This window comes from Gallinula chloropus (assembly GCF_964237585.1).
Source record: "Gallinula chloropus genome assembly, chromosome: 4".
NCBI classification, from domain to species: domain Eukaryota; kingdom Metazoa; phylum Chordata; class Aves; order Gruiformes; family Rallidae; genus Gallinula; species Gallinula chloropus.
Window position 1 is genome coordinate 58983472 of NC_140088.1, and position 25680 is coordinate 59009151.

The 25680-nt window shown below is 38.8% G+C and overlaps 1 protein-coding gene across 1 annotated transcript in view; it reads left to right on the forward strand.

Moving 5' to 3' along the window:
* HHIP (hedgehog interacting protein) overlaps window positions 1–25680 on the forward strand; it is a gene marked incomplete at both ends in the record, with an annotated part of 69780 nt that overhangs the window by 4058 nt on the left and 40042 nt on the right. Inside the window, 3 exons of the mRNA XM_084262863.1 lie at window positions 3195–3390; window positions 11539–11695; window positions 12462–12663. Coding sequence (XP_084118989.1) covers window positions 3195–3390; window positions 11539–11695; window positions 12462–12663 — 555 coding nt within the window. The remainder of the gene's footprint in view (window positions 1–3194; window positions 3391–11538; window positions 11696–12461; window positions 12664–25680) is intronic.

Below are 25680 nucleotides of genomic sequence, written 5' to 3' on the forward strand. Positions count from 1 at the left end.
TTTCAGCTTTTGCTTAAAACTGGTTTCATATATTCCAGGATAAATACGTTATCAATTTGCTGAAATTCAGAATAGAACGGTTGTCCTATCTCCCAGCCAGGACAGTTACACATCAGACCTCACACAGAGCAAATGTTACTACTCTATTTTCTTTAAGCATTCTAAAAGTTAAATAACATTGTACTTGATTTTCAGATAATTGATTGACTCTCATTCCTCAATCTTCCGATTAGCTATTATATGACCAAGATTCATTCCAGAAATGACATGAGGGGGTGAATTCCTGTGGTTAATTCCTGGATAGCAGCTGCTCAGGGGGATTAGGATCCTTTTGTCTTAACTTTGAGGACTGAAATGTTGGCAAGCATTACTTCTCCTGTATCACCAGGCAACGTCAATTACGTTTTCCACAAGAAACAGTAAATTAGCTTTGCTATCCTGTAATTTTGGGGGTTTTTTTCCACCGTTCACAATGCATGCTGAAGACTTCCAGTAGAAATGCAGTTTTCTATCTGCATCACTGTGGAGTTAATTCAATAAACACACTTGAGTATTTACCTAGTAATACCTTGTGTTTACTTGTACTTCTAAACACACCATCATACTACTACCACAAGAAAGCCCACTTCCTGAGACCAACTCCCTGATGGAAACATCTGAGATATTTGCAAAGCAAGTGATACTATTGAATGTAGTGAAGTATTTTAAAGAGTCTGTAGGCATGTTGCGCTTTCCCTTGGTGGAAACACCAAAATAGGTCATTTCATCCTTACTTGAGGAGAACTCCCAGCTTCTTGGTGACACAAAGTTCTTTAAAAGTGACATTTATGGAAAGTGCTTTCAATCATCCCCTATTGGCTTCAGACTTTATTCTGTTTGGCAGACAGTGACTTGACTGAATTACCCAGGCCACATCCCATCAGAACCCCAGCAGCATAAGGTACCAAGGTTGGCGTGCCATCAGCCCTTAAGCAAGTCTGGCTAATGCAGAAGATTGCCTCAGCAGTGTGGATTGCTGCAAGCATATAAAGTCTGTTCTCTACTACCTGGATTGCAATCCTAAGCAGTATTAAGTTCAAAGTTTTAGTTATTATGTACTTTGGTTATAGTTCATTGTAGTAGACCAAGGCTATCAGTTCTGCTGCTGTGGCCCAAATGAGCAGTCCAGCAAAAAGGAATCAACACTTTTTCAGGAGAGAAGGGGCTGGGGCTAAGGAAGTCATACCTCAAAAATTCAGGGCCAATTCAAACCTTTTGCCATACATGCAACATACAATGAATTGGTTGATGTCTTCGAGGTTTAAAAGACAAAAATAAAAACAAATTAGAAAAAAACAAACCAAAACAAACATTACAAAAGAAGATGTGAGACAATTATATTCCCAAGAAGGGCCTGAAGAGAGATAAGAAGCCATACATAGCAGACATTACTCACATTACTTAGTTGCAGGTGCTGTTAATCCATGGATAGTCTGAGAACAGAGTCTAAACCCCAGAACATTTAATGCCTTTAATGATAGTGGTAAATCTGGAGTTCTTTCTGAACCCAATGGCAGCTCTTCCAGAAAAAGGGTAGGAGCCAAATGATACTCTTCTAATCAGTGGGCCACCTTATGCCATTAAACCTTGGTATGCTTTTCAGATGGTCTTCTGACAACATATGTATGGGAAAACTAAATTTTCCTGGAAGAAGGTTTTCTTCTACATTAAGGTTCCTTAAAATCAGATTTTATCTAACTGTGAAGGCCATATATTCTGTAGTATTTTGAATACGTATCTGTTGGAGAGTGTATTTGTCTCAAGTGTTTGGGGTTTACGTGATTATGATCTGTAAATAAAGCACTGAGTTCAGAACTGTGCTCTGATGCAGTCCTGCATCCTAGAAGGGAGACGACCTACGAGACAGCATACTCAAACATGACAAGAGTCTTCATGCATTCAATAACATTTTTTCAAAAGTAATTTAGATAATTCCCTCTAATGTTACATTGCAAGAGAATGACATTAGACAGTCCTTCTACAAATCAACTAGAGATACCAATTATAGCAAAACCCTGTCCATATTTTCGAATGTGCTACTTATAAATATTTACACATTCTACAGAATATAAATACAGAATATTTCCTAATTTAAGTGTCTTGCAGTCTTTGTTTGTAGTGACATTAAACAAGTAGCAGAAAGAACCTGAGCTTTGTTTTTGCATTGGATCAGATTCAGCCCCTCTCAACTGAGAACACATTTCTCACTACCCACCATTGGGATGAATGATCAAAAAACAATCCATGTGGTTAACAATAGATTAACAAAGTGCACTGCATTCAAAGACTAATAAAGACGACTATGCTGTTTTCCATTATTTTTCATGATTTGATGACATTGTGCTCCTTAGGCTCCTGTGTTTATTTAAACACATCATCAGCTGTGGTTTCGTGCTTCTTCAAGTACTATGCATAATATATGCGCTTTTTTCAGGATAAACTTACAGTTCCAATATTGAGACAAACAAGATGTTACACACAAATTCTACTTTTTCTCTTCTAAAAAGAAACGTCTGAAAACATACAGCTTGTTCTACCTCCAAGCAGTTTGCATTAGAGAGAGGAAAAAAGCAGAGCAGCATTTAAAGCATGAAGAATCCAAGGCACCTGCTGAACGCCACAGCAGTCATTTTGGCAGCCGACCTACAGTATCTCATTCAAGATACACCTATTTAACAATTGCCTAGATAGGATTTTCCTGATGTGTTTTGATGGTGGAGCTTTAAATCTTGGTCTCTAAACACTTGAACAGGCCACCTTAAAAGTTAGGGTTTTAAGTATTTCTCATGAGCAAAGCAGACAGAAGGCCTGCTGCTGCAGCTTCTCTCTATGTAAAGGTTCCCTCTAGTTCCAAGGTTACCTACGTGATTAAGAGATTGCAGGCATGAGTCCACAGAATAACTTGAGTACTATTATTTCTATCTGAGAAAGAGAAACAAGTGCTTAAAATCTCACTGTACTAATGACATATTGCACATTGCATAGCGATAACTTCTGTACTTCTGAAGTGGTGACATGAAACATGACGCATTTATACTAACTGTATCGGTTCTGCTAGCATTATTTATTACAGTAGATCATGCTTTTTTGTGTGTGTGTGTGTAAGAAGAGGAAACAGGTCATATGTTTATTTGTCTCTGGTTTGTGGCTTGCAGATAATTTCTGTTACCAACAACACAGAATGTGCGAAGCTACTGGAGGAAATCAAATGTGCACACTGCTCACCTCACGCTCAGAATCTGTTCCACTCACCTGAGAAGGGGGAAACACCTGAAAGAGAACTAACTCTTCCCTACCTGTGCAAAGACTATTGTAAAGAATTCTTTTATACTTGCAGAGGTCACATACCAGGTAAAACCTATAACAAAATTCGGGGCTAAACGATGTCTTGTTTTGAAGTGTTCATATAGCAAAGACAGGGTATCTCAGGTCCTTCACTGCACATCTTGAGTAGCGAGGGAAACGTTTTCAGTTCTTTCTTGCCAGACTCCTATTAAACTGTCTGTGAAACACAGGATTGTCTGTTGTCAAAGGCACCTGAAACTGTTACCTTTGCCGAAATAGCAGCGTGTTCATTCCCACTGTGTAAACAAGCCCTTGGCCATCCAAAAGGCTATTCTGAACGGTAGATGACTTTAAAGCGCATGCGTAAAGGATGCTGGCTGTTTGCTGTAGACTCTAGAAGCTGATGAGTAAAAGTAAAGTGTTTTTTCTGGTTTTGTTACCCTAGAAACTGATGTTTTTTCCCCAGGGTTTGGAGCCCATTGAAATCAAAGGGAGCTATGTGATAGACTCCTGTGATCTCTGAATCATTTCCAACATGCTGTTAACAACCAAATTCTTAACTAACCTAACACTTCCTCAGTTAGTAGAGTTAGCTGGACGTAACCAAAACCAGAATTTGACCTGGGCAGTCACCAAATGTGTGCTATCACTTGTAGCTGTATCAACAAAATAACCACAGAAGACGGCTCTTTTAGAAATATCATCTTAAACCACTATTATATTAAATAACATCTTTGGTATTCTCAATAGTAAATTATTTATATGTTTGAGACTGTCATTTTTAAACTATGCTTTTTTCCCCGTCCAAACACTACTTAGGAATAATGCCACACAGGAGAAAATAATTAAACTGGTTAAGATTATTTTGTTTTTAACTAGCAACACAGACTGGAAAAAAAGAGTTGATAACAATATGAAAAATGAATTTGTGAGTAGTCTTTTTTTGACATGTGAACACAGCTTTGTAATGTAATATAAACATATCTGAGTAAAGGGGATAGTTTAAGTGGATGAGATTTGGAGGAGGGCTTTTTAATTGCGTGTGTACTTGTTTTGTCTGAAGTCTCAAGAGTGAAGGGAATTTTTTGCAGTGTTCTTTTATTGACTTGAGAAAACATTTTGAATTTACTTACTTTGTCCCTTTACTGTGGTTTAACATGTATCTCAACCCGTTCAAATATGAAAATATTATTATTGTCTTTATAAACTAAGAGATGTTTCTAAGGCTTTCTTAAACCAGCTGTTTCTTGCTCTTTATCACATTCCCCAAAGCAAAGCAGAACAGATCGCAGTTGCCAAGACTGGCTGCTGAACAGCGATAACAGATTAGATACTCTAACTGTTCGGCCCATATAAGAAGTCAGCACAAAGACTTTTTTTGACATGAGTTTGCAGCTAGTGCAAATGATTAGCATATTCTGCAGAGCAAGTCCCTTGTAGTTGCCTGAAACCTGAGGAAACTTTGTTTAATTGGAAAAAGTGAAAGAGGTAAAAGGGAGAAAGAAGGAGGCAGCGGAGGGAGGGAGAATGAGAAAGGTCTGAGCAGCACAGGAGCTATAGCCACAGGAACCTCACTCCTCACATCAACATATGTGGTGACGAATGACAAATTTATTTTTCTACAAAGTTTGTGTATATGTAAAACTGCTGAAGTGCATCAAGATGTCAAGTGCTTTTTGTGACCACCCAGGTTGCCTTGAAAGATAACCAGATGAAAGCATAACTTTAGCACTGGACAGAGCACTGTGCTTTACAGGAAAAGAGCTTACATACTTTAGCGTCAGTTAAAATAAGATTTTTCCTACATCAATCAGATGCTAATAATCATTCCAAATACTTGTTCAGAAAGTGGGTTGTACTAACAAAAAGTTGTTGCATCCACTAACAAGGTTAATTCGGTGACTTGATCGGTACATATTGTTGTTGAAACCCACGCTAGTAGTTCCTGAGGGTGTTATTTAAGTGAGGTTTTGGGACCCTTTTTTTAAGAAGATGGCCTACAGAATTTTGGTAACAGTCTTACCCGTTCTAAAATACATTTTAAAAAACCCCTTACTTGGATTTTCAGTTTAACTTGTGAGACCTGTATATCCATAATAATATTTATTGCAAAAGAAAGAAAAAAATAGAAAGTGTGGAGGCTATGTTTTCAGTTTAGCCTTGAGGATTAAACAAAGAATTGAAAATTAACAGGCCCCCAAACCCAAGGTCTCTGGCAGGGATTCACTGTGCATTTGTTAAAAAGCCAAATAATTACTCTTCCTCCATTAGAGACTGCTAATTGTTTCTGAACACCAATACAAAGGAGTTTAAGGAAATTGCTGACTACAAAAATAATTTTATCCCTTAAGTCCTGCACAAATGAGAATTATTAGTGATTTCAGACAGGAAGCATTTTTTGTGGAATAGAAATTTTAGTAGTACATATTAACCAAGAACACTGAGAAATTATACAGAAATTATATAGTTAGCTCCAGAAATTAACTTATTCTTCTGTCTCTTTTGGGAAAGAGGAAGATTCTAGCAGGTCCTTGGTTAACTCTTCTGAAGACAGCAGTTCACCCACCTGCTATGACTTTATCAGAACTTTGACTTCTCTAGGAATACCCAAAGAAAAAGTGGACCCAAGTCTTAAGTCAAACAGAATAGTAACAATAGCTGTTAGGATGTCATAGGTATATCACTGCAGGGCAATGTAATGATACCCAGTTTATGGGATTAGAACTTCTCTGCTTCATCCCAGGTGACTGTTCTCATTATTTCTCATCTGATCTTTACAGTGAGCCTTGATTTAATTAATTGCTGATGGGTCAATTTCATCACTGGAGCTAGGTGACTTGATGAAGTATCTTCAAACAACACAACTTTTAAGTTTTCCAAGGTCATAGAATCACGGAATCATTTAGATGGGAAAAGACCAATTCAAACTATTAATCCGACACTGCCAAGCCCACCGCTAAACCATGTCCCCGTGTGCCACATCTACACATCTTTTAAATACCTCCAGGAACAGTGATTCAACCACTCCCCTGGGCAGCCTTTTCCAATGTCTAAAAACCCTTCTGGTGAAGAAGTTTTTCCTAGTATCCAATCTAAACCTCCCCTGGCACAACTTGAGGCCATTTCCTCTTGTCCTATCACTTGGTACTTGGGAGAAGACACAACACCCACCTTGCTACCTTTCAGGTAGTTGTAGCGAGTGATAAGGTGTCCCCTGAGCCTCCTTTTCTTCTACCTTGTTGGCTTTGCCCCGTATTTTTACCCATAACCACTTCACCATCATCAAGCTCTAGACAGCCAAAACACTCCGTAACATACAGGGCTACCCCACCGCCTCTCCTTCTTTGCCTATCCCTTCTGAAGAGTTTGTAGTCATCCGTTATGGCACTCCAGTTTTGTGACTCATCCCACCATGTTTCCCTGATGGTAACCATCTCATGATTTTCCCACTGCACAATGGTGGTTTGTTGCCTGTGCTGTATGCATTGGTGCAGATGCACTTCAGCTGAGCTATTGATCCCACCATCTTTGTGAAGGGGAGAAGCCGTAATTCCTGTGTGACTGTTCTCAGGCAATTCCATGGTTTCTAACACATCAATAACTGTTGAGTCTTTGCTGTTTCATGGGTCTCCATCCAGTACCTCCATTGAGATGGCAGACCAAAGGCCCTTGCTAGCATACCATCTCTCAAACATAAGCATGCTGTCCCCAGGGTTCTCTCTAGCAAGCTTAGTTTTACCTGTTTCTCCCTTCAAATCTAGTTTAAAGCTCTTTCAGTGAGCTCTGCTAACTCCTGTGCAAAGATCCTTTTCCCCTTTGAGACAGGTGTACCCCATCTGTCTCCAGCAGGCCTGGTGTTATGATGCATGATCAAATCCACCCAAATTCTGCTGGGGACACCAGACTCGGATCCAGGTATTGATCTGCTGGCTATTCTTGCTTCTTCCTTCATTGTTCGCTGCAACTGGGAGAATAGAGAAGAACTCTACTCGTGTCCCTCCTGATCCCTTAACCAGTTGTCACAAGGCTCTGAAGTCTTTCTTGATTGCCCTTGAACTTCTTGTTGCAGTTTCATTGCTGCCTACCTGAAAAATCAATAATGGATAATAATCTGAGGGCTGTACCAGGGTAGGAAGCTTTCTCCTCACATCTTTAACCTGGGCTCTAGGCAGGCAACAGACTTCACTAAGAAGCAGATCTGGTCTACATATTGGGCCTTCTGTTCCTCTCAGAAGAGAGTCTCCTGTAATGGTAGCCTGTCTTTTTTCCTTCATGAAAGCATTTCCGGTTCAAGCCATTGGCCTAGTTAACCTTGGTGACACCTCCAAGCTAGATGAACCATCGTCCTTGTTGTTCAGCTCCATTTGAAGAGCCATGTACCTATTATGCCAGGGCACCTGGGAAAGTGGGGCGCTCACAGAGGAGATGTGCCTGCTGCGCCGGGCAGGAACTTGTCACCATTGTCCCCTGTGCCTTAAAGCCACCGCCTTCAGCCAGGTGGAGAGATGATACAGAACCCTTCATATCGGGCATCCCATCTGCCTGTTGGGCCTGTCCCAGGGATGATAGAGAAGCCTGTCTAACATTTATATTGTTAGTATAAATAAAGGCACAGCTGATTCTGCCTTCAGGCATGAGCAGAAACTCGATCCATGCCAGTCAAAGGGACATATTCGAAGGAACAGACCCATGTCACAGCTGTGGTGCAGTCTGCCAGCCAAGGGCATCGGACACATTTTTGAATTGCACCCTCTCCATTATTTTTGTTTGAATAAATCGGTGTGAGGAGACTCTGGGTGAATTCAGATCCAGGCCCAAATCTGAATCTAGCTGTCAGCAGGAGGGTTGCCTGATATGAATATTTTAACTCCAAACAGGGGTGCCCCATCCCAAAATGTTGGAAATCTTTTAAGAGACTCTTAAAGAAAGGAAGATACAGTGTGTGGAGTAACTGACTGCAAATACCAGTGGACAGAGGAGATGAGGATCAGCTGATAGCAGTTTTCTCCCGAAAAGGCTTGAAATCACAACTTATTCCCACAGTGCTTTTAAAAATGCAAACACAGAAAGCCTTCGCTGTATCTGCCTTAACTGAAAAGTCTGTAGTTTGATTTTTGCTTGCAAGACAGAAAGTTTTAACAGCATAGAAATGCAAACCTGTGCAAAACCTGATACATACAACACGTAAATATTATGTTTTGTCTTCCTTTTTTTATTGCTGTCCTCTGTGTTAACATGGGCACTGCTCTGTCAACACGTACACATCTGGTAGGAAATGTGTATGGTATGATGAGTCTTTCACAATAAAGTAAGAGGTGCAGAAATTCACACAGGACCAAATGTTGCAGACACAGATCTCATCGAGGACAGTGACAGAGCTGTGTCTGAATTAACTCAGATGGAGCAAAATTACTTTTTTGTCCTGTAAACAATTACAGAGCTTAGGAGCACTTGTCAGGGACTATTCTGGACACTGTACAAGCTCTGAACAAAAGGGCAAACTCTACGCTGAAGACCTTACAATCTAGGCATGATAAAGAAAACAGGGAATGGGTATGAGCAGATAGGATAGTAGAAGCAAATATTTTTTCTAACTGACTTTCGTGAAGCTGTTTATGTTGAATCTGGCATTTATAACACAAGCAGATTTTGTGTGTAAATTATTGTGGTTTTTATAGAACAAAATTCCATCCCTAATACACAGGTGAAGCTGTATTTACAGAGGTTACATTCCTTCAAGTAACGCGACATTTTAGCAATTTACCGACTGATTTTCATAGTTTAATTCAAACTCCCATTTTTTTACAAGCATTTCTAAGGAAAACAGAAGATAAGCCTCTGTATCCTTTGTTGAAACCTGCTGATGCATTTGCTAAATAGCAAAAGGCAACTGCGCTGCAAAATGTACTTGAATACATGATAAAGTATTTCACAAGGAAAAGGGACTGGCCTTACATATAAGAAAAGGCTTTGCATAAGGAGTTAGTCAGATGAACTTGCATCTGATTGTTTATTTGAAATGAACATGTACCGAGAACAATATGATCACAATACACTCTACGCTTTTCTGACTAAAGGTAGCATTCGAGCCAAGAGTAGCTTATCTTTAGCCAGTAGTAGCGGGGATACTTGGAAAATTCTAGAAATTTCTTAGAAACTGTACACCTCTAATTTGCTGTTGCATTTTCTTGAATAACCCACTGTGCCTAGAGAAATGAATTACTAAAGACAAAACTGTGTATTCTTAAGTCAAATAATTCAACAAGCAAGGTTTTAGATTACCTTTGATTTTGGCATTATAGCTACAAGTCTTGGAGTACTACTCCGTGATAATATCAGAGTTCCTCTTCAGTTGTTCCACTTGAAATTATATCTCCCATTTTCTCCAAATAACTACTATAAATTAAAACCAGCTCCTCAGAGATGATATTTACTGAAGCTCCAAATCATGGTAATTAAACTTTTACACCACAACACGCTACCATGTGTTTCCAGATACTGTTTTATAGAAACCAAAGGCAGGCTTTGTCATGTTATTTTTCCAATATTTTTAAAGGAAGATGCATATGAAAAGAAGTATATTTGGGTGGGAGAGGCTTTCCACTCCACAAAAATTCTGGGATCTAAAAAATTTTCCTATTCCACATAAGGAAGAAATTGAACTCTTTCGAAATTTTCCATGAAGAAAGCCACAGAGAGACCACCCCAGGATAGCTAATAAAGTCGTTGTTAGGACATTTACTTGGGAAATGGGAGACTTAGGGTCAAACGCTTGCCTGTCAGATGAGGGACATTGACCTGAATATTCCTCTTCCTAATGAAACACACTAATTACAAGACATTGGAGTATATTGATACGGGGTTTGCTGTCTCTCCTCTTTTCATTTAGACCAGAAGTTTGAGTTTGGACCAGAAACAGCATGTTAACTAAAATTTTGTCAAAACTGATAATGTTTCTGAACAAGCTTTGCTTTCAAGAAATTGGCATTTCCCAGTGCAATACAGCTGTCCCTGATCAGCACTTATTATACGTTGTAAGCCAGAGGCTTTATGGCCAAGATCTATGGATTACTGTACCATTCACAAGTGGTAAAGCCATGCATAAATTAGGCTTCTAATTCCAATTAAGTGCAAATTCTGTGTATCCTATGAGTTGTGTCCCGGACCATAGTACGTCCTAACACATTATGCCAATAATGCAAAGAGGAATGAAGGTAACTTGAGATGTATTATCTTAACATCTGCTTTAGTACAATAGTAACTAGCCAAATTCCATCTTCTTAGATTTAATACGTATGATTAAAAACTGGACAGAAATGACTAGAATGAGGTTTGTGGACAGAAACAGATATTTTTGCTGTCATTAAACATAGTGTAATATCAGTAGTGGCAGGGTTTTTCCTCAAAGGCTCTCATTTTACTGATGTCTTGTTTCCCTGGGTCTTCAAACTCCTTCCCATTTTAACCTAAAACATAAAGACCAGCTTTCACCCATGCCAGTCAAAATCCATCTTCAGTGCAGCATGAGACATATCCCCCTTCTCAGGGAAAAGGGGCTGAAGAAGCAGACTTGGCAATAGGGTGATGTGTTCACCTACTCTGATGCTGAAAGTCAACCAGAGGCCAACTGAGTGTCAACACAGTGTAGTTTTCAACAGTACTTCTCGCTTTCTGAGACAACTCATTATTCACCTCTCCAACTGATGTCCTTTGCTGCCAGCATTCCACAAAGTCTTTACAGCATGTCTTTTACCGGAGTCTTTTAATTCTTACTAGCATAAGCCTTCTAAATAAAAAATAAAATGAATTTAAAAAAAAAAAAAGGTTAAATGAAAGCTGCTCACGCTGTTCTGCCGCAGATACTACACTTGATTAATAGGGTTAAGCCAGGGAAAAGTGTGTCACAGCCTCAGCTCTGAACTTTGCCTTTGAATTTTTTAGTAAGTGATGAGCTCTAGTGCCATTTTGATTGAATTGGTACTTTTATTTAAGCACACTGAAAATAAGGTTTAGTAGAAATCCAGATGAATAAACTATAAAGGGTAGCACTCTGTTTGTGTTTATTCAGAGCAGGCCTTTTTTGCAGATAGCACCTTGTTTAAAATGACTTGGTTTTCCATTCAATATATAATCTATTGAGACATTAGTTTGACAGCACAAAACTGCAGACATGACAACACGCTAAATATTTGTATGCTTTTTTGCATTTTTAAGGTTTTCTCCAAACTACAGCTGACGAGTTTTGCTTTTACTATGCAAGAAAAGATGGTGGTGTATGCTTTCCAGATTTTCCAAGAAAACAAGTGCGAGGGCCAGCTTCTAACTCCCTGGACCACATGGAAGAATATGACAAAGAGGAAGAGATCAGCAGGTTCATAAAGATAAATGCCATTTAATCTGAAAAAAAAACCCTAGCAAAGCCTGTGGTTTTCACAGTGAAACAGCTCAGTGTGTGCTTATGTTCAGCAGCTGTCTTTTCCAGATGTTACTTTCTTTTGCTGCTCCTAGTGTATGTCAAAAGAGAAAGTTACGTTAGCGTCAGTATTTCAGGACTGTTTGATATTTGCGTGGCTGAAAAGGTGTTAGAATCCTGGTTTGATCCACCCTGTGGATCTTGGTTATGGTCCATCCCCTGGATCGGACAGTTCTAGGAAGTAATTTCTACCTGAATTTAACGCTATTAAACAGCTACAATAAGTGTGTAAGTAAAATACTTCAGTCGTATTTTTCATTATGAAAATAATTAAATTAGATTGTACCATCATAAGGCACTACTTTAAAATGGGTTTTAGAAGCCAGATTTTGTCAAATCGCTAGAATTTACTGTGTTTATTGTACAGTAGAAATGTTGCACTTATAAGCTGTGTTCTCTTTTTTTTCCTTACCAGAAATTTTCTCTCCTATTCCTCTATGTTTCAGATCTAAGATGAATTATTTTTTCTCTTTGTTGTATACAAATCAAATTTTGCTTGAGTGTTTCAGCAATATCTTCTTGCATACATTCAAGCAAATAATTTATTCTGGATCCTCTAAGTGTTTTTAATATCACTGGTTTTAATATCTTTTAGGGATATTGCTGTGTCGTGCTTACAAGAAGAAAAAAAGAAATTTCTCACTGTATTTAAATTTTTTTTTAGAAAACACAAGCACAACTGCTTCTGTATCCAGGAGGTTGTGAGTGGACTACGGCAGCCTGTTGGAGCAGTACATTGTGGGGATGGATCCCACCGCCTCTTCATTCTTGAGAAAGAAGGATATGTGAAGATTTTCAGTCCGGATGGAGACATACTCAAGGAACCTTTTTTGGATATACACAAGCTTGTTCAAAGTGGAATAAAGGTTGGATTTTTTTTACTTATCTCTATCCATTTGTATTTTAGCCTGTATATGGGGAAAAAGGGGAGAACTGGTTTTCGGGAATTATTTTAATTTAAATAACAAAAAAGGAAGAGCAATGACAGCAAACACTACTGTTCTCTCTGGCAAAGAAGTGAACACTTCCTTGTTTCAGGAAGGGAAAGCGTAGCGTCTTTAACTGCCATCACACTTTCCTCTTTCCCCCTAATTTTCCTCACTTTAAATTCCGAAGAAACTTTGCAACACCAGCATCCCACAGCATTATCATTGTATTTCATCCTTTGGGCTCACTTCCATCCCACTGAATTCAGCCAAGATTTGCTGTGATTCTAGTGGGAGTGAGTTTGGCTCAGGGCCTCCCCTGACCCGCGGGTGCTCAGCGATGCCCCAGGAGCCGAACAGAGTGGGGGGCCGGGGAGTGCTCGGGGACCTCCAGGAGAGAGGGGCAGTGATGCTCACTCCCTCTTGGCTCAAGCTCAGATGTGACACAAGCTGCCCTTGGTGGGAGGCCGCTTTAAAACGACATGTATTTGAGGTGCACGTAAAAAGTGACTGCATTGCAGGAGGGTTGGTTGCTACAGTTTTTGTTGTGTTTACTGGGAAGGCTTTCATGGTCAGGGGAGGGAATGGTGAATGGGCAGTGCTGGGAATACACTGGCGGGTGAGGTAAGGAATTGCATCTAGGTGCAAGCTAAGTACTACTGGAAAGGTTCTAAGTCTATTGGGGGACGTTGTACTCGGGAAGTGTCTCAAGCATTGTTCCATGTTCTTTCTTGTCACATTGTAGAGTGGCAGTGAAAGTAAAATCCAGATATATAAACTGATTTAAACTGCAATTAGATTTGGTCTAGAGCAGTCAGGACTATATATCATAAAGCCTCCATGGATAAGAGATACATTGACATACTCTTCACAGAGTAATCTTAAATAGTAATTGTGACAAACTATATTGATTTAAAATGCATATCACATGTTAACTAATCATTTTGTGTTTCCAGGAAGTTTAAGATAAGCATGTCTGAGAGGATCTCTCAGAGGTTTTTGGTTTGTGTTGAAAGAGAGAGAGAAATTAACTAAGTGACTTTTTTTTTTTCTGTAAAGAACCAATTTATATGATTGTGATTTCCTGAACACTTCCCCTTCTGGCTCTGTATGTACCCGTTATGTTCAAGATACCAAACCAGAAGAGTTTTATCAGGGGTATTTTTGAAGATCAATGTAAAGCTGTTTCATATTTCTTAACTAAAGATTATGATAGTTTTTACTTGTGAAAAACTGACACTGAAACTTCCCACAGAACTGCTACCAGTCCCAAACAAACATTCCTTGAGGAAGCCTTTATAGCTTGAACTTAAGAGGCAAGGCTAAATGGGAAACTGATTTTCTGTGCTTCCGAATAGGCAGTAGACTGGTTGATAAGACTCAACAGCTGCCCTCAGATTCAGCTTCAACTTTCAGTTCTGTTTTAAATCAGTGATATGATCTTTTTAGTCTTCACTACCCTAACCATCATCTTACACTCTAAACTCTGTTTCAACTATAACATTTTGTGTAAATAGTTTGATGTTCTCTAAGCTGGAAAGTCTAATTCAATTCCCTGAGATAACAGTTCAGTGACTGAGGATAATTGTATTGCAGTGTTTAAAGCAGGCTGGCAAGAAGGAAGGCTTTATGCACTTCATTGGTAAGGAAAAAGGGAATATGCCTAGACGCAGTACTTCAGCTCTTAAACAGAAAGGGGAAAGTACAAGAATTTGAGGAATGAGTACATTATATAAAATAATGAGTAAATAGAATTTAAAAACCCCACATAATCCAAATGGTTGTTTTAAAACAAGAATTCTTGAACTAGAATTCTTGAGTTTGGAGTGAAAAAATCATTATATTGTCACAAAAGAGCAAATCTGTTGCATCATGATTTTCCAGAGAATATACTTAAAACTATCTTGAAGCTGATATAACCAAGAAACATACATGACATTATTTCCTCCATAAAAATAACTGTGGAGTTTAGTTCTGATCTCACTAACATGGTTTCTCTCATCACGGCACTGGCAGTCAGATAAGGATGAAAACAATATACAAAAACAGAGGAAGAGAGGTGACTTCACCGTATAGCAATCAGCCATGATAAGCTCCTGGAAAGGTGCTGATTTGTTCCGCTAATGGAAATAATGGTCCCTGTGTTGATTCATTTGGAGCCCCTAACATTCCTGTGAGTGAGCTTGTAGGGCTTCTTCACTGGTCCTGCTAACCTAATCCAAAAGTAGGATTATCTGAAGTTGCTTCTTGTTGATCAGTCCCGTGAAGGTCTGTGGAAATTAAGTAAGAAGAGTGGTACAACCTCATGCATGTTATATTGGTCCATTGGCTTTTAATGTTCACTGAAGTCATCAAGTTCTCTGGTTGACAATTGTTGCTGTGGTAAAATCTACTGACAGTTATTTGATTTAGTTTTGAGGAGTTCAAATGAAAGAGAAGTTATAATTTTAAATGCTGCCAGTATCTCAGAAGGAATTAGCATAAGCATGGAGACATACTTCGCAACAGTGAGAGATGCCATGAATGGATGATGGTAGCTTGTGCTTCCTGGAGGCCCCACTCAAGAGAAAATTAGATGCGGAATTCCTTAATATTTTAAAAATATATATCTCTGAAGAGCTTAAGAAACAATTTTTCCCTGCACATCTCCCAATTTCTAATCCTCTCTGACAGCACAGTTAACAGGAAGGATTTTTTGATCTTCTGTTCTTCAACTTAGTTGTTGGAAGCCACAAATGGATGTTACTGAAGAAGCTGCTAATTCAACATCTGTGGCTCTCAACAAGGTATTTTATGTCACTCTGGTCACATAAGTACTGTAATATGTGTGGATAGATTGGGCACTTGACCAAGTCCCTCCTGGCACCCTTAACCTTTTCTTCCCTAGCTCAAGAATGTGGTGAAAAGAAGGAAGCTGTGCACCTCAGTCCTGCCCCAAAGTTGAGTAAGGACATGAGGAGACATGCACTTGTAACTCAAATCTAGGACATGCACCAGAGCTCAACCACTAAAGAATATATAGCCCAGTGTAGTGGAGGAAATACTGATTCCATCACCTGTGCGCATCAATATTATGAAGTACCCTGAGTCTGTGGCATGTAAGTAGAAGAAAAGAATAAGCATTTACCAGGAAAAAAGCCCTAAAAGCCTTCTTCCCTGCTCTGGTGATTTAGCACTCCATCATGTTGTAGTGAAGAGATTCGCTAGTTACACAGCAACACTTTACAGTTGTTCCTTCAAAGACAATTTTTAAATGAGAATATTTAGTACCTGTTTTTTCTTTCGGACTGATTTTCACTTCTTCCTGTTTTAAACTGTTGCCAAGTAGGAGAGAGGCGGAAAGTTTGAATGAGAAGCTGTAGAGCTAATAATGGTAAAACCTCAGTTTCACTGGCGTTTAAGGACACCTTAATCAATTATCAAGAAAAACCAGTCCTGATTGCTCTATTGTCAAAAAGTTAGGCAAAATAATGAAATACTTTAAAACTATCTGGCAAATGGGATTTTGTCCTCTAATGCACTCAGCAGGAAAAAAAGGGGATCAAAGTATTGTAAATACTTGATTTTCATTATTTCTTGATAGTTAGTGGTGCTGAATATTTTATTACAATATCAGTCACTTTGTACTCATGATTGTGTATAATTTACAAGAAAATGCTGAATGCTCTCGCAGTTCTCCAAACTTCCTGACTCCTGTGACTATATTTTATCCTATTCATTGTATTATTTCCTAAGATTTGGAGACCTTTAGGTTAGTAGCTGCCATCATAAAGTGTAGCACAATCTATTATATCAAATTTCACACAGTCTCTTGTCTGCCGTGCCCAGTAACATGAGTTGGTCTAAGATGCACTGCTCGCAAGGGAAGGCATCAAGGTATGATTTGGCAACAACAAAAAAGGAAGAGCCTAACACCGCTCTTGGGACTTAAATGCTATAATCACCTTTCAAAATACTTCCTGAAAAGCTAAGTAGCTCCAGGGCTGCAACTTTTAGTGCTTAAATCACTTTTGCGGTCCTCCCCTACAATCATTCAACTGTCCCAACATCCTTTCAAAAATAATGACCTCAAAACTGTACAAAGCAGCCAGGTTTACGTCTTACTACTGCCAATGATAAAATCAAGTTCCTGTAGTTACATGGTAGTCTTCTACTTATGGATCACCTGACTGAATTAGCTCTTTAGGTACGGAATACTCAGCCTCCATATTCAGCTGCTTGTCATCTCTGATCCTTAAGTTATTTTGATTTTATTGCTGGGTTGTTTTTGGGGGTTTTTTTTGATCATGACCAAGCTCTGGTGTGTATCTGCTGGCTACAGGGTCATAAATCGTGCAGACAGTGAGAATGGCTACATTCTGTTGTACTTCGCCTCACACAATGCCTAGAGTAAAAACCCCTACAAACTGGGTAACTTTAAAACTGCTGTGATAGAATTGACACTTGTATAGAGGTTGGGTTTGGGTATTTTTTGGGGAGGAGAGTTGAGGAGTATTAAAATATTCTTAGTGTATGTCATGGGAATAGTGTGATAAAAGGCAAAGCCTCTGAGGAAGGAAAGGGCAGGTCAGGGGAGGGAAGGGAAAAGGAACAGAAAATCTCAATTAAGTGGTATTGGAGGTCACTGTTAAGAATATATGAGTTAGACTCCTTGACCCCCTTCACCTTTTCTCTGTGACTATGGTTTTCCTTGTCAGAAACAAATTTTAACAGAAACTTCCGCTAATTCCTAAGTCATAACCACCATTTCATTTCATCCTACATTCAGATTAATCATTAAGGTTTTTTGGTTTTTTAATTCCCCACATTTTTTAAATTCTCTATTCCTATATAATTCCTTGTAAATATTTTAACAGCCAATTCTCTTTTCACTGAAAAAAAATACAGAAATACTGGCACCACTGATTTTAAGTGCACGGTCAGCAGATTACCAGTTAGTAGTCTTAAGAAGAGTTAAAAGTTAGACATGTGCCTTACTGCATGTTGGTTAGCTTTAATATCGGACCACAAGTACTTTCAATCTTATTCCTGAGGGATCCAGCAATTCAGGCAGGACTCTTCTGTGATGCCATGAATAGTGCTGTGAAATATACACAGTAGACCCATTTCCTACCCATAACAATTCCTATATTCAGTAGAAGACTCTGAATGTAGACTGTCACTTATTAAATATTCAAATTATGCTGCTATGAGCCATTTATTCCAGAGCTTCTCAGGGTCAAAGGAGCACCTGGCCACTATAGGCACCTTTTTGTAGGAATGCAGGATAAGTAGTGAAATTTCTACTGTGCCTTCATGTTGGTATCACGGCAAATGTGTTATCACATGCAAATGTATTACTTGGATCACAAAGTATAAAATACAAACCTAAAAAACTGAAAGAAAACCCACTACCTCCTGCACTGGCACAGCATGTTTCGAGGAGGTTAGAACAGGCTGTGCAGCCTTTTGCAATGAGTGCTGCTACAGAAAACAACAGTGATAAAACCTACTTTTAATGGAGTGTGCAAACAGAATCAGGTTGTCTATGGTATTTGCTGAATTTTATGCTCAGTTCTATTGTTGTTACAGCCTCTCACATACTCCTTTTGACAGTGGGTATGCACATGTGGTTTTGCGTCATGTTGACGTACAGTTCCAGTGTCTATCTGTACCCCCAGGATTTATGTCCCCGACCAAAGTTCCATGATTCACCCAGTTCATGCTAATCCCATCATACACATCCAGTAATTTCAATCAAGTTATTTTCCTCTTCTTACATGGGTGAAGGTGAAATCAGTGAACCTTTCCTGAACTACTTCTTTGCCTTGACATCACAGAGCAAGAAAGCAGGGATCTCCTCCACTGAGCACTAGTTTATACTCCCGGCAAAGCTTACCTTTTGGTCTCTGCTCCCCAGAAAGTAAAACTCACAGTGGCTAGTCATTTGTGACCAACATCTCCCATATAGGGGATGATTTTGGTGGATGGAGAGAAAGGTGAGCTTGGGAAGGATGTGCTTCTCTCCAGGTTTTAGGACTGGAAGGAGAACTGGGAGATCCTATCTAAATTTCCTCCTTCTTTAACCAAACACTGTCTGTGAAAACTGGAAAGTAAAGCCTCTTTGTTCTAGCAGACCAAGCTCACATCTGCTTTTGAAGAATAGGGATAGTCCTAATGTTAGAGTGCAGAATCTAAATAGGATGTGTACCCTTTTATGAACAGTGTAAGATTACATTTTTGCTTCATTCTGCCACTAATGCCGCTGATGCCAAGTGCAAATCCTATTTGCTGTCTTGTTTCTGTACTTCTGGCTAAGACTAATTAAATGGTAAGTGTATGTAAAATAATACGCATAGGCCCAGGCAGTGTGCCAAGGGCAACAGAATTATTGGCACAAAACAGTGATACATCTTGGGGTATTCTGTGGTGTCCTGGAACTCCCTATACAGAGTACGAAAGGGAAGGCCCTAGGATGTCTTTGGTGAGAAGCTGAAATGCCACGTTGTCCAGGTTGTTGCAAAAATGACAAGGCAGCCTATATATACACCTCAGCTTTTCACCAGAGACTGCAGAGGGAAGCGATGAAGACTGTTCTTCACCACAGCACTTAGATGTGAAGGTGTGTGGGGTCACAGGACACTCATTCAAGAGGTCAGAAGAGCTGCAGTCAGGCTTGTAGCGCAACAGATGTCATTCCTGAGGCCACGCCTCACCTGTGACATGCCTACTAGGACTGACAGGCAGTTTTAAATGTCCTGGCATAACTGGGGCAGAAAACTAGGAAAGGAATTATGGTTAAGGTATGCCAATGGCCTAACATGAAAGTAAAAGACATTTTAAAGATAAACCAAGTAGACCTTGGTTTGTAATGACCTTAAACATGAATGAAACAGACACAAAGCACACAGCACGACAGCCTGCATGAGAATTCAGCCTTCTCCATTAAAAGGTCAGGTTTTTCCATTGTTACTGGTAAGTTCTTTATGATTTTTGAGAGGGTGACAATACTTATGTGAGGACTTAATATACTTCAACTCGATTCAGAAGCTGTAAAGTGCAATCAGTGTTTTATCTGAGGTCTGTAGAACGACAGTGGAACGGGCCCAGGATTGCCCATTAACCATTTCCAGTTTTCGGTTCTAATCCTAAAAGGGGCACAACAGCCCTTTGAAAGAGACTCCATCTTACCACCTTACAGCTCCGCTGCTTGTGCTGAAAATAAAGGTTCTTACAATTCTGGGAAGTACGGGCCAAAATCTCCAGAGGCCTCTATTTTTATGCGAGAGACGGCACCAGATAACCATACCCAAGCTGGCAACTGTGGAACAGTGCCGTGACTCTCAGGTTGTAAGCTGACCAGATGAAGAATTGCCAGTTTATTCTAAGGAAATTTGAATCAACAAAACGTAATAGTTTCTGTTGATTTTGGGTAGTGTGTCTTAGATTTGAGGAGCTGAGAGGGGAAAGAAGATAATACTTTATCATTTTACATGCACATGTGTAGATTTTAATGTTCTGTGTTTCCTTGAGAGGAATCCCATGGTGCCAATTAACCTAACTTATTCCAAAACAATTCTCTGTTTGGAAAGAATAATTTTCATTGTGGGTGTTCCATGAAATTGTATGCCTCATACCCTGTTATTACTGAGATGTGTGCAGTGCAATTGAGAATGCCAGTTTCTTTTCCATGCACTCTATAGATTATAGCTGTATCCCACACACAGTGCTAGATAATCCCCACTTTAATTTTGTTATGTGTACAAATCCATTTAGCTGTTTTAAAAATGTAAAAATCCATCATCTCCTGAAACTGCATTTGTTAAAACCAAAAGCTGAATTTAGAAGTGATCAAACCCAACGAATAACATGGTAATTATCTAATTAAAAGGAAATTATTGCGTTTGCTGAAATATAACAGGCAGATCATGATATCCAAGACAAAATGGCAAAGAAGGAATAAAATTACGCAGAAAATTCCATGGTTTTTAGCCAACACAGTTTCAACCACATGTTTTTCTTTAATGGGAGGAGGTTTAACAGTCCACTAAGGCTCCAAGATTCATCATCCCTTCAAGCTCTTGGACACCCCAAAATCTGTAAATGAGGTCCTAGAATACTTCAAGGAACCCATGAAATACTAGAGTTCTCAAAAACAGTACTGTGTTCTTGAGGCTTCTATGTACTTTCCTGTCCATCCCAGCTATATGATTTCCTCTGGTGTTATATCCTAGAAGGGAGATATATATATATATATATATATATATATATATATGCGCCTCTCTCTCTCTCTCTGTGCTGTACAGAAAATGGGTCATGTCTTTGACTTGAAAGAGACTAAAAACTGAATAGCATATATACTTTCCTAGTTTGTACAGCCCAACTGCTATTCCTATATATACTCTGCCCAGATGCCACAGAACAATTTTCCTTTATATCCTCTTACACATATTTTCTCACAAGCTCTTAAGTCCTATTCCTTAGGCAGGATCAGCAAGTTGGATTGAAGGAGGAACACTTCCTCCAATGGAGCACTGGTATATTATCATGTTTTCCACCCATTTTATCCCCTTTGCAGTAAAATTGGACAAATGATCTGTCCCTAATTTAATCATTTATATATAATTTTAGTTGTAAAAAACAGTCAAGACTAATTTTCCCATTACCCCCAACAAAAAAAAACCCCAACCTTCTAAAAGATGAAACCACTTAGTGGCTGACACTTATTTTTGTTCACTGACAGTGTCTGCCTGCATTCTCATATTGCTGGAATTTTTAAAGAAATTATTCCATAAATCTCAATAAAGTCATATTCTCTCGTAGATTTAATTTGGAAAATGGAATATACAATCTGTGGGAGAGAGGTCTGCAAAATACTTTCAACCATTTGTTTTTAATTTACAGCAGATACTTTTAAAAACCTTGATCTATCTTCACTGGCATTGAATCGCAATCCCTACAGCTGAATTGCAACAACTTGAATTTATGTAATAATCATTATTTTTATGCCAACTGCATGCCTTGAAAAGAAATAGGGAGTAGATCACCAAAAACTTTTATATTTTTGACATTGCTAAGAATTCTGTGAATCTCTATCAGCTAAATTTTCAGTCACTGTAACAGCGCAGAGACAGAGTATTGGAAGTACTAGTAGAGGAATGGATCTGAGTCACACTGAAGCGTGAAGGAGAAGAGATATTTTTTTGTATCAAACTACTTAAGAAAAGTACTTACTTAAATCTGAAATATCTGTATGATTTTTTTGGAAGTGAGAACCGTATTAGAAGGGAGTGAGCTCCACTCCGGACATCACGTCAAGCTCTTCCTTGAAGAACACGCATCCCTTCCCCTTACAAATTGAAGGCTTAATTATGACTAATGGAGCTAAACTAATATCGTACGCCTCACGGGACTCTAGTTGAAGATGTGGCTAAGCACTATTGACTCTCCTTACCAAGTATCAGACAATGTTTAGGTATGCTAATGCATGCAGTAAGCCTCGAACACTTTAAAGATCTAGTCAAATAAATAGAATTCCAGGTCTCAGGCAAGCACGTGTGTGCACGTGCCAGTAAGATCAAATAAAACTTAACGAGCCACCTATGAGATTACCCAAATTTGCCCCTACAGTTACTTACCGATCACAGCCCTGGTAAGTACTGCGATGATCCAAGCGTCATGTCAAATGTTGGAAGCAAGAGGAAAATCCAAAAGTAGAGAACATTAGGGAACTTCCTGATAGAAACATCAAACCTCTGTCAGATTTTACCCCCTCTGGCAGGTTGCCCCTCACTGGGACTAATCAAAACTGTTTCGTGGCCAGTATCCATGTCGCTCCAAAGGTCTATGGGGCTGGGAAGGCCACGGATAAAACTGTATCAAACCCTTTATTTAGAAACTCTTGATAAAAGAATGTGTAATAGGTTCATTTAAAAGTACTTTTGGTTCTTGAGGCAGAAACATTTGAAACTGGGTTTGCTGTAGTTTAATGAGCCAGTATTTTACAGCTAGCAACACTACCCACTTATTGTAGAGATATATTCTCCTTACAAATTATTTGGTCCTTCTAGTAATTTTGCATTTGAAATAGTATGTTAAATATGTATGCGGCACAAATAAAAGAACAAAAGGAACACAGTTCAATACAATACATATGATCCTCTATTTTGTATAAAATGTATACACATTTTATCAATGTGCATAAATTTTATTATGTTTGCATAAATATTGCAACTTCCAGAAGCATGTATTCCAAGGAAAAAGCAAATGACTAAGGGAAATTAACTTAATTAGCTACTTACTAACTAGTGACTTCTGAAATCAGTTTATAGGAATGGTCAGAATAGCCCCAAATCAAGTGCATGAAAGAAACTACTATTCTGCTTTCAACCTCAGCACTGCTAAAATTATCTTTTAATAAGTCCTGAGAATTCCTGCCTTTGTTTAGTAAAACAAAAAATTACCTTCAACAACCAGTGAACAATTTAGAAGGTGAAATGAAACATAATGAAGTAGAATCCTTACTACTCGATTTGGTTTCTTTCATCTTCTTAAATGCTGTGATTCATCAAAATACCAATTGCAGATGTTTTCATGGAAAATGAAGAGAGTATCTTATTCATGTGTTACACTGCATATTGCACTAGATCTGCAGTGAAGGAGAGGTTTTGGGGCAAAAATGGCTTCAAAAAAGAAGCCCTGGATTTCAAAACAGACTCTGCAATGTGCCAATTTGGTGCACAAATGTGTATTCGCACTTAGTGGTAACCAGTGATAAACTGAAAGTGCAAAGGGTGTTGCTTGTATGACAGGTACCAATCTGTCTGGGGTATATAGAGAAGCTCCCACGGCTGGACTGCAAAAAACTTCCACTTCTCCCAAGAGGTTTCCTCGTTTTCTGTGTTAATTGTTCTGCCCATTTGCAAAAAGGTAGAATGGTGTTTTCTTAATGCTGTCCCCAACCACACAGCTCTTTATTTAATCAAGACCTAGTGGAATTAGGATTTGCATTTAACTGATTGAAGGTCTGAGTCCACGATACTCCGTGTTTCGGTTCTAGCTGCTTGAAACTTTATCGTCTTAATTTCGAGACTGAACATACACTGTGTTGCTCTAATTGCACTGGCTTTTTGAAAAGAACTTTGTACTCAATTCAGCCAAGTTAAAGGGTTTCCAAGATCATGGTCTTGGCTCAGGATAAATGGAGCCAATGAGCTAAACAAATTCCTGTTTTCTTGGTTCTTATAGTACGAGAAAAATGGAAAGAGCAGAATACTTTTACTGCTTTATACAAGTGAAACAGTCCTGGAAGAAGCAAAAATATAAGTGTGTTTATGTCAGCAAGACATGCTATTTCAGAAATTATTTTTAGCTTCCTTTTGAAATGTGAACCACAAATTATAACATTAATGAAGCCCAGAGTTTTCACTTGTCAAATTTAAGAATAAGTCAGATTTAAGAGTAATCGCTTTAGGATTTAAAATAATAAAGAAGTTTAGTCTAGTACAGACCAATATTAGTGTTCTTGTAACATGCAATAGTAATAGTTGTCCTGCACTGTGCTGAACAAGGATACATGTCTATAATCCTTACAACTTCTGTTACTGAGAATGCTTTACTAATGAGCTACATTTTAAAATTTGGATTGAAATAAATGAGTAATGGGAAAAAAAAAAGGGCTCGTAATCAGGAAAACAGTGTACATTCTTTGAAAGTCATGTTTATAAGTTCAGAGAAGCAGTGGATCTAGTTCAAAGACAAACCCTATTTCAATCTGCTTTTCCCAACTGCCATGTAGTTCATGACTAAATTTTGTTTTTCAGCCGAATTTTAGCCTAACAGCAACTGATTACTTGAGATACATTACTGTACAGAATAATGTGCTTTCACTTGTGGCAAGGTGTCATCATTTCAGTATATTATGGGTGACAGAATCAGTACTTCCCAGTTTGGGTTTCAGGGTGGGTTGTTCTATAATGTGAGGAACCAACTCCTGTTTCAATGGACTTAGGTTCTCACTCCATGGGAGAACCAGTAATTTGCATCTGCTGATTTTAAATAGCCATAGGATACTTAACCTGCAAGAAGTCATGCTGCATAAACATGGATTTCAGTGCATGCAGAGGTAGATGTGTAACTGAGCTCCCGATTCATGCGCAGAGAAGGACTTTAGAAAGCTCCATGTGGTTTCCTGACAATTAAGTCCTTTTGACTTCAGGCACTCTGAAAAGTGCATGGCTTAAACAAGTATTGCCTGGTGACTTTTGCATGTACATCACATGCATGTATTTTTAAGCCATCACCAGAACAGTGTGTGGACACCAAAGACCATCGTTTGTTACATGAGTTCTGGAATAGTGAAAGGGCGAATCTAGTCTAGGTGCAGGTCTTGAGTGAAATACATGAGTTGATTCAGGAAGTTAACATGGTTCAGCCACAAAATAAAAGTGACCATAATATAATTAAGTTCAACATCCTCCCATGGGATTCTACCATGAGGTAATAATATTACAGTACTCTTCAAAAAAGGAAGATTTTTATATTGAGGAAGTTAGAAATAGCCTGAAGGGGAAAGTTAGGAAATTAAAATCCGTAGCAGCAGCATGGAGGTTCTTTAAAAGTACCTTATTAGACTCAGAGAAAGTATGTATATCCTGGAACAATTAGGAATCAAGAAGGTGAGAAATGTAGCAAGGTACGAGGGAATGTTCAGGCCCCCAAAAAATAATAATCCTATAATAAAATGGAAATCCAACTCAAGTGACACTAATAGAGCAGAATATAAATTCAGAGCACCAGAGTAAGGGTTATATCCTGCCATTGTTTCACTGGCAAAGTAAGTAGGAGTTTCCCATAAACATTTATGGTAGAACAACATTCGGAGGTTTGACAGGAAATTTAAAGAACAAATAGGGAAAAAATACAGAGAAACTTTTAGTGCACTGTGATAAAAGAAAGACTTCCTCAAGCTAGGTGATG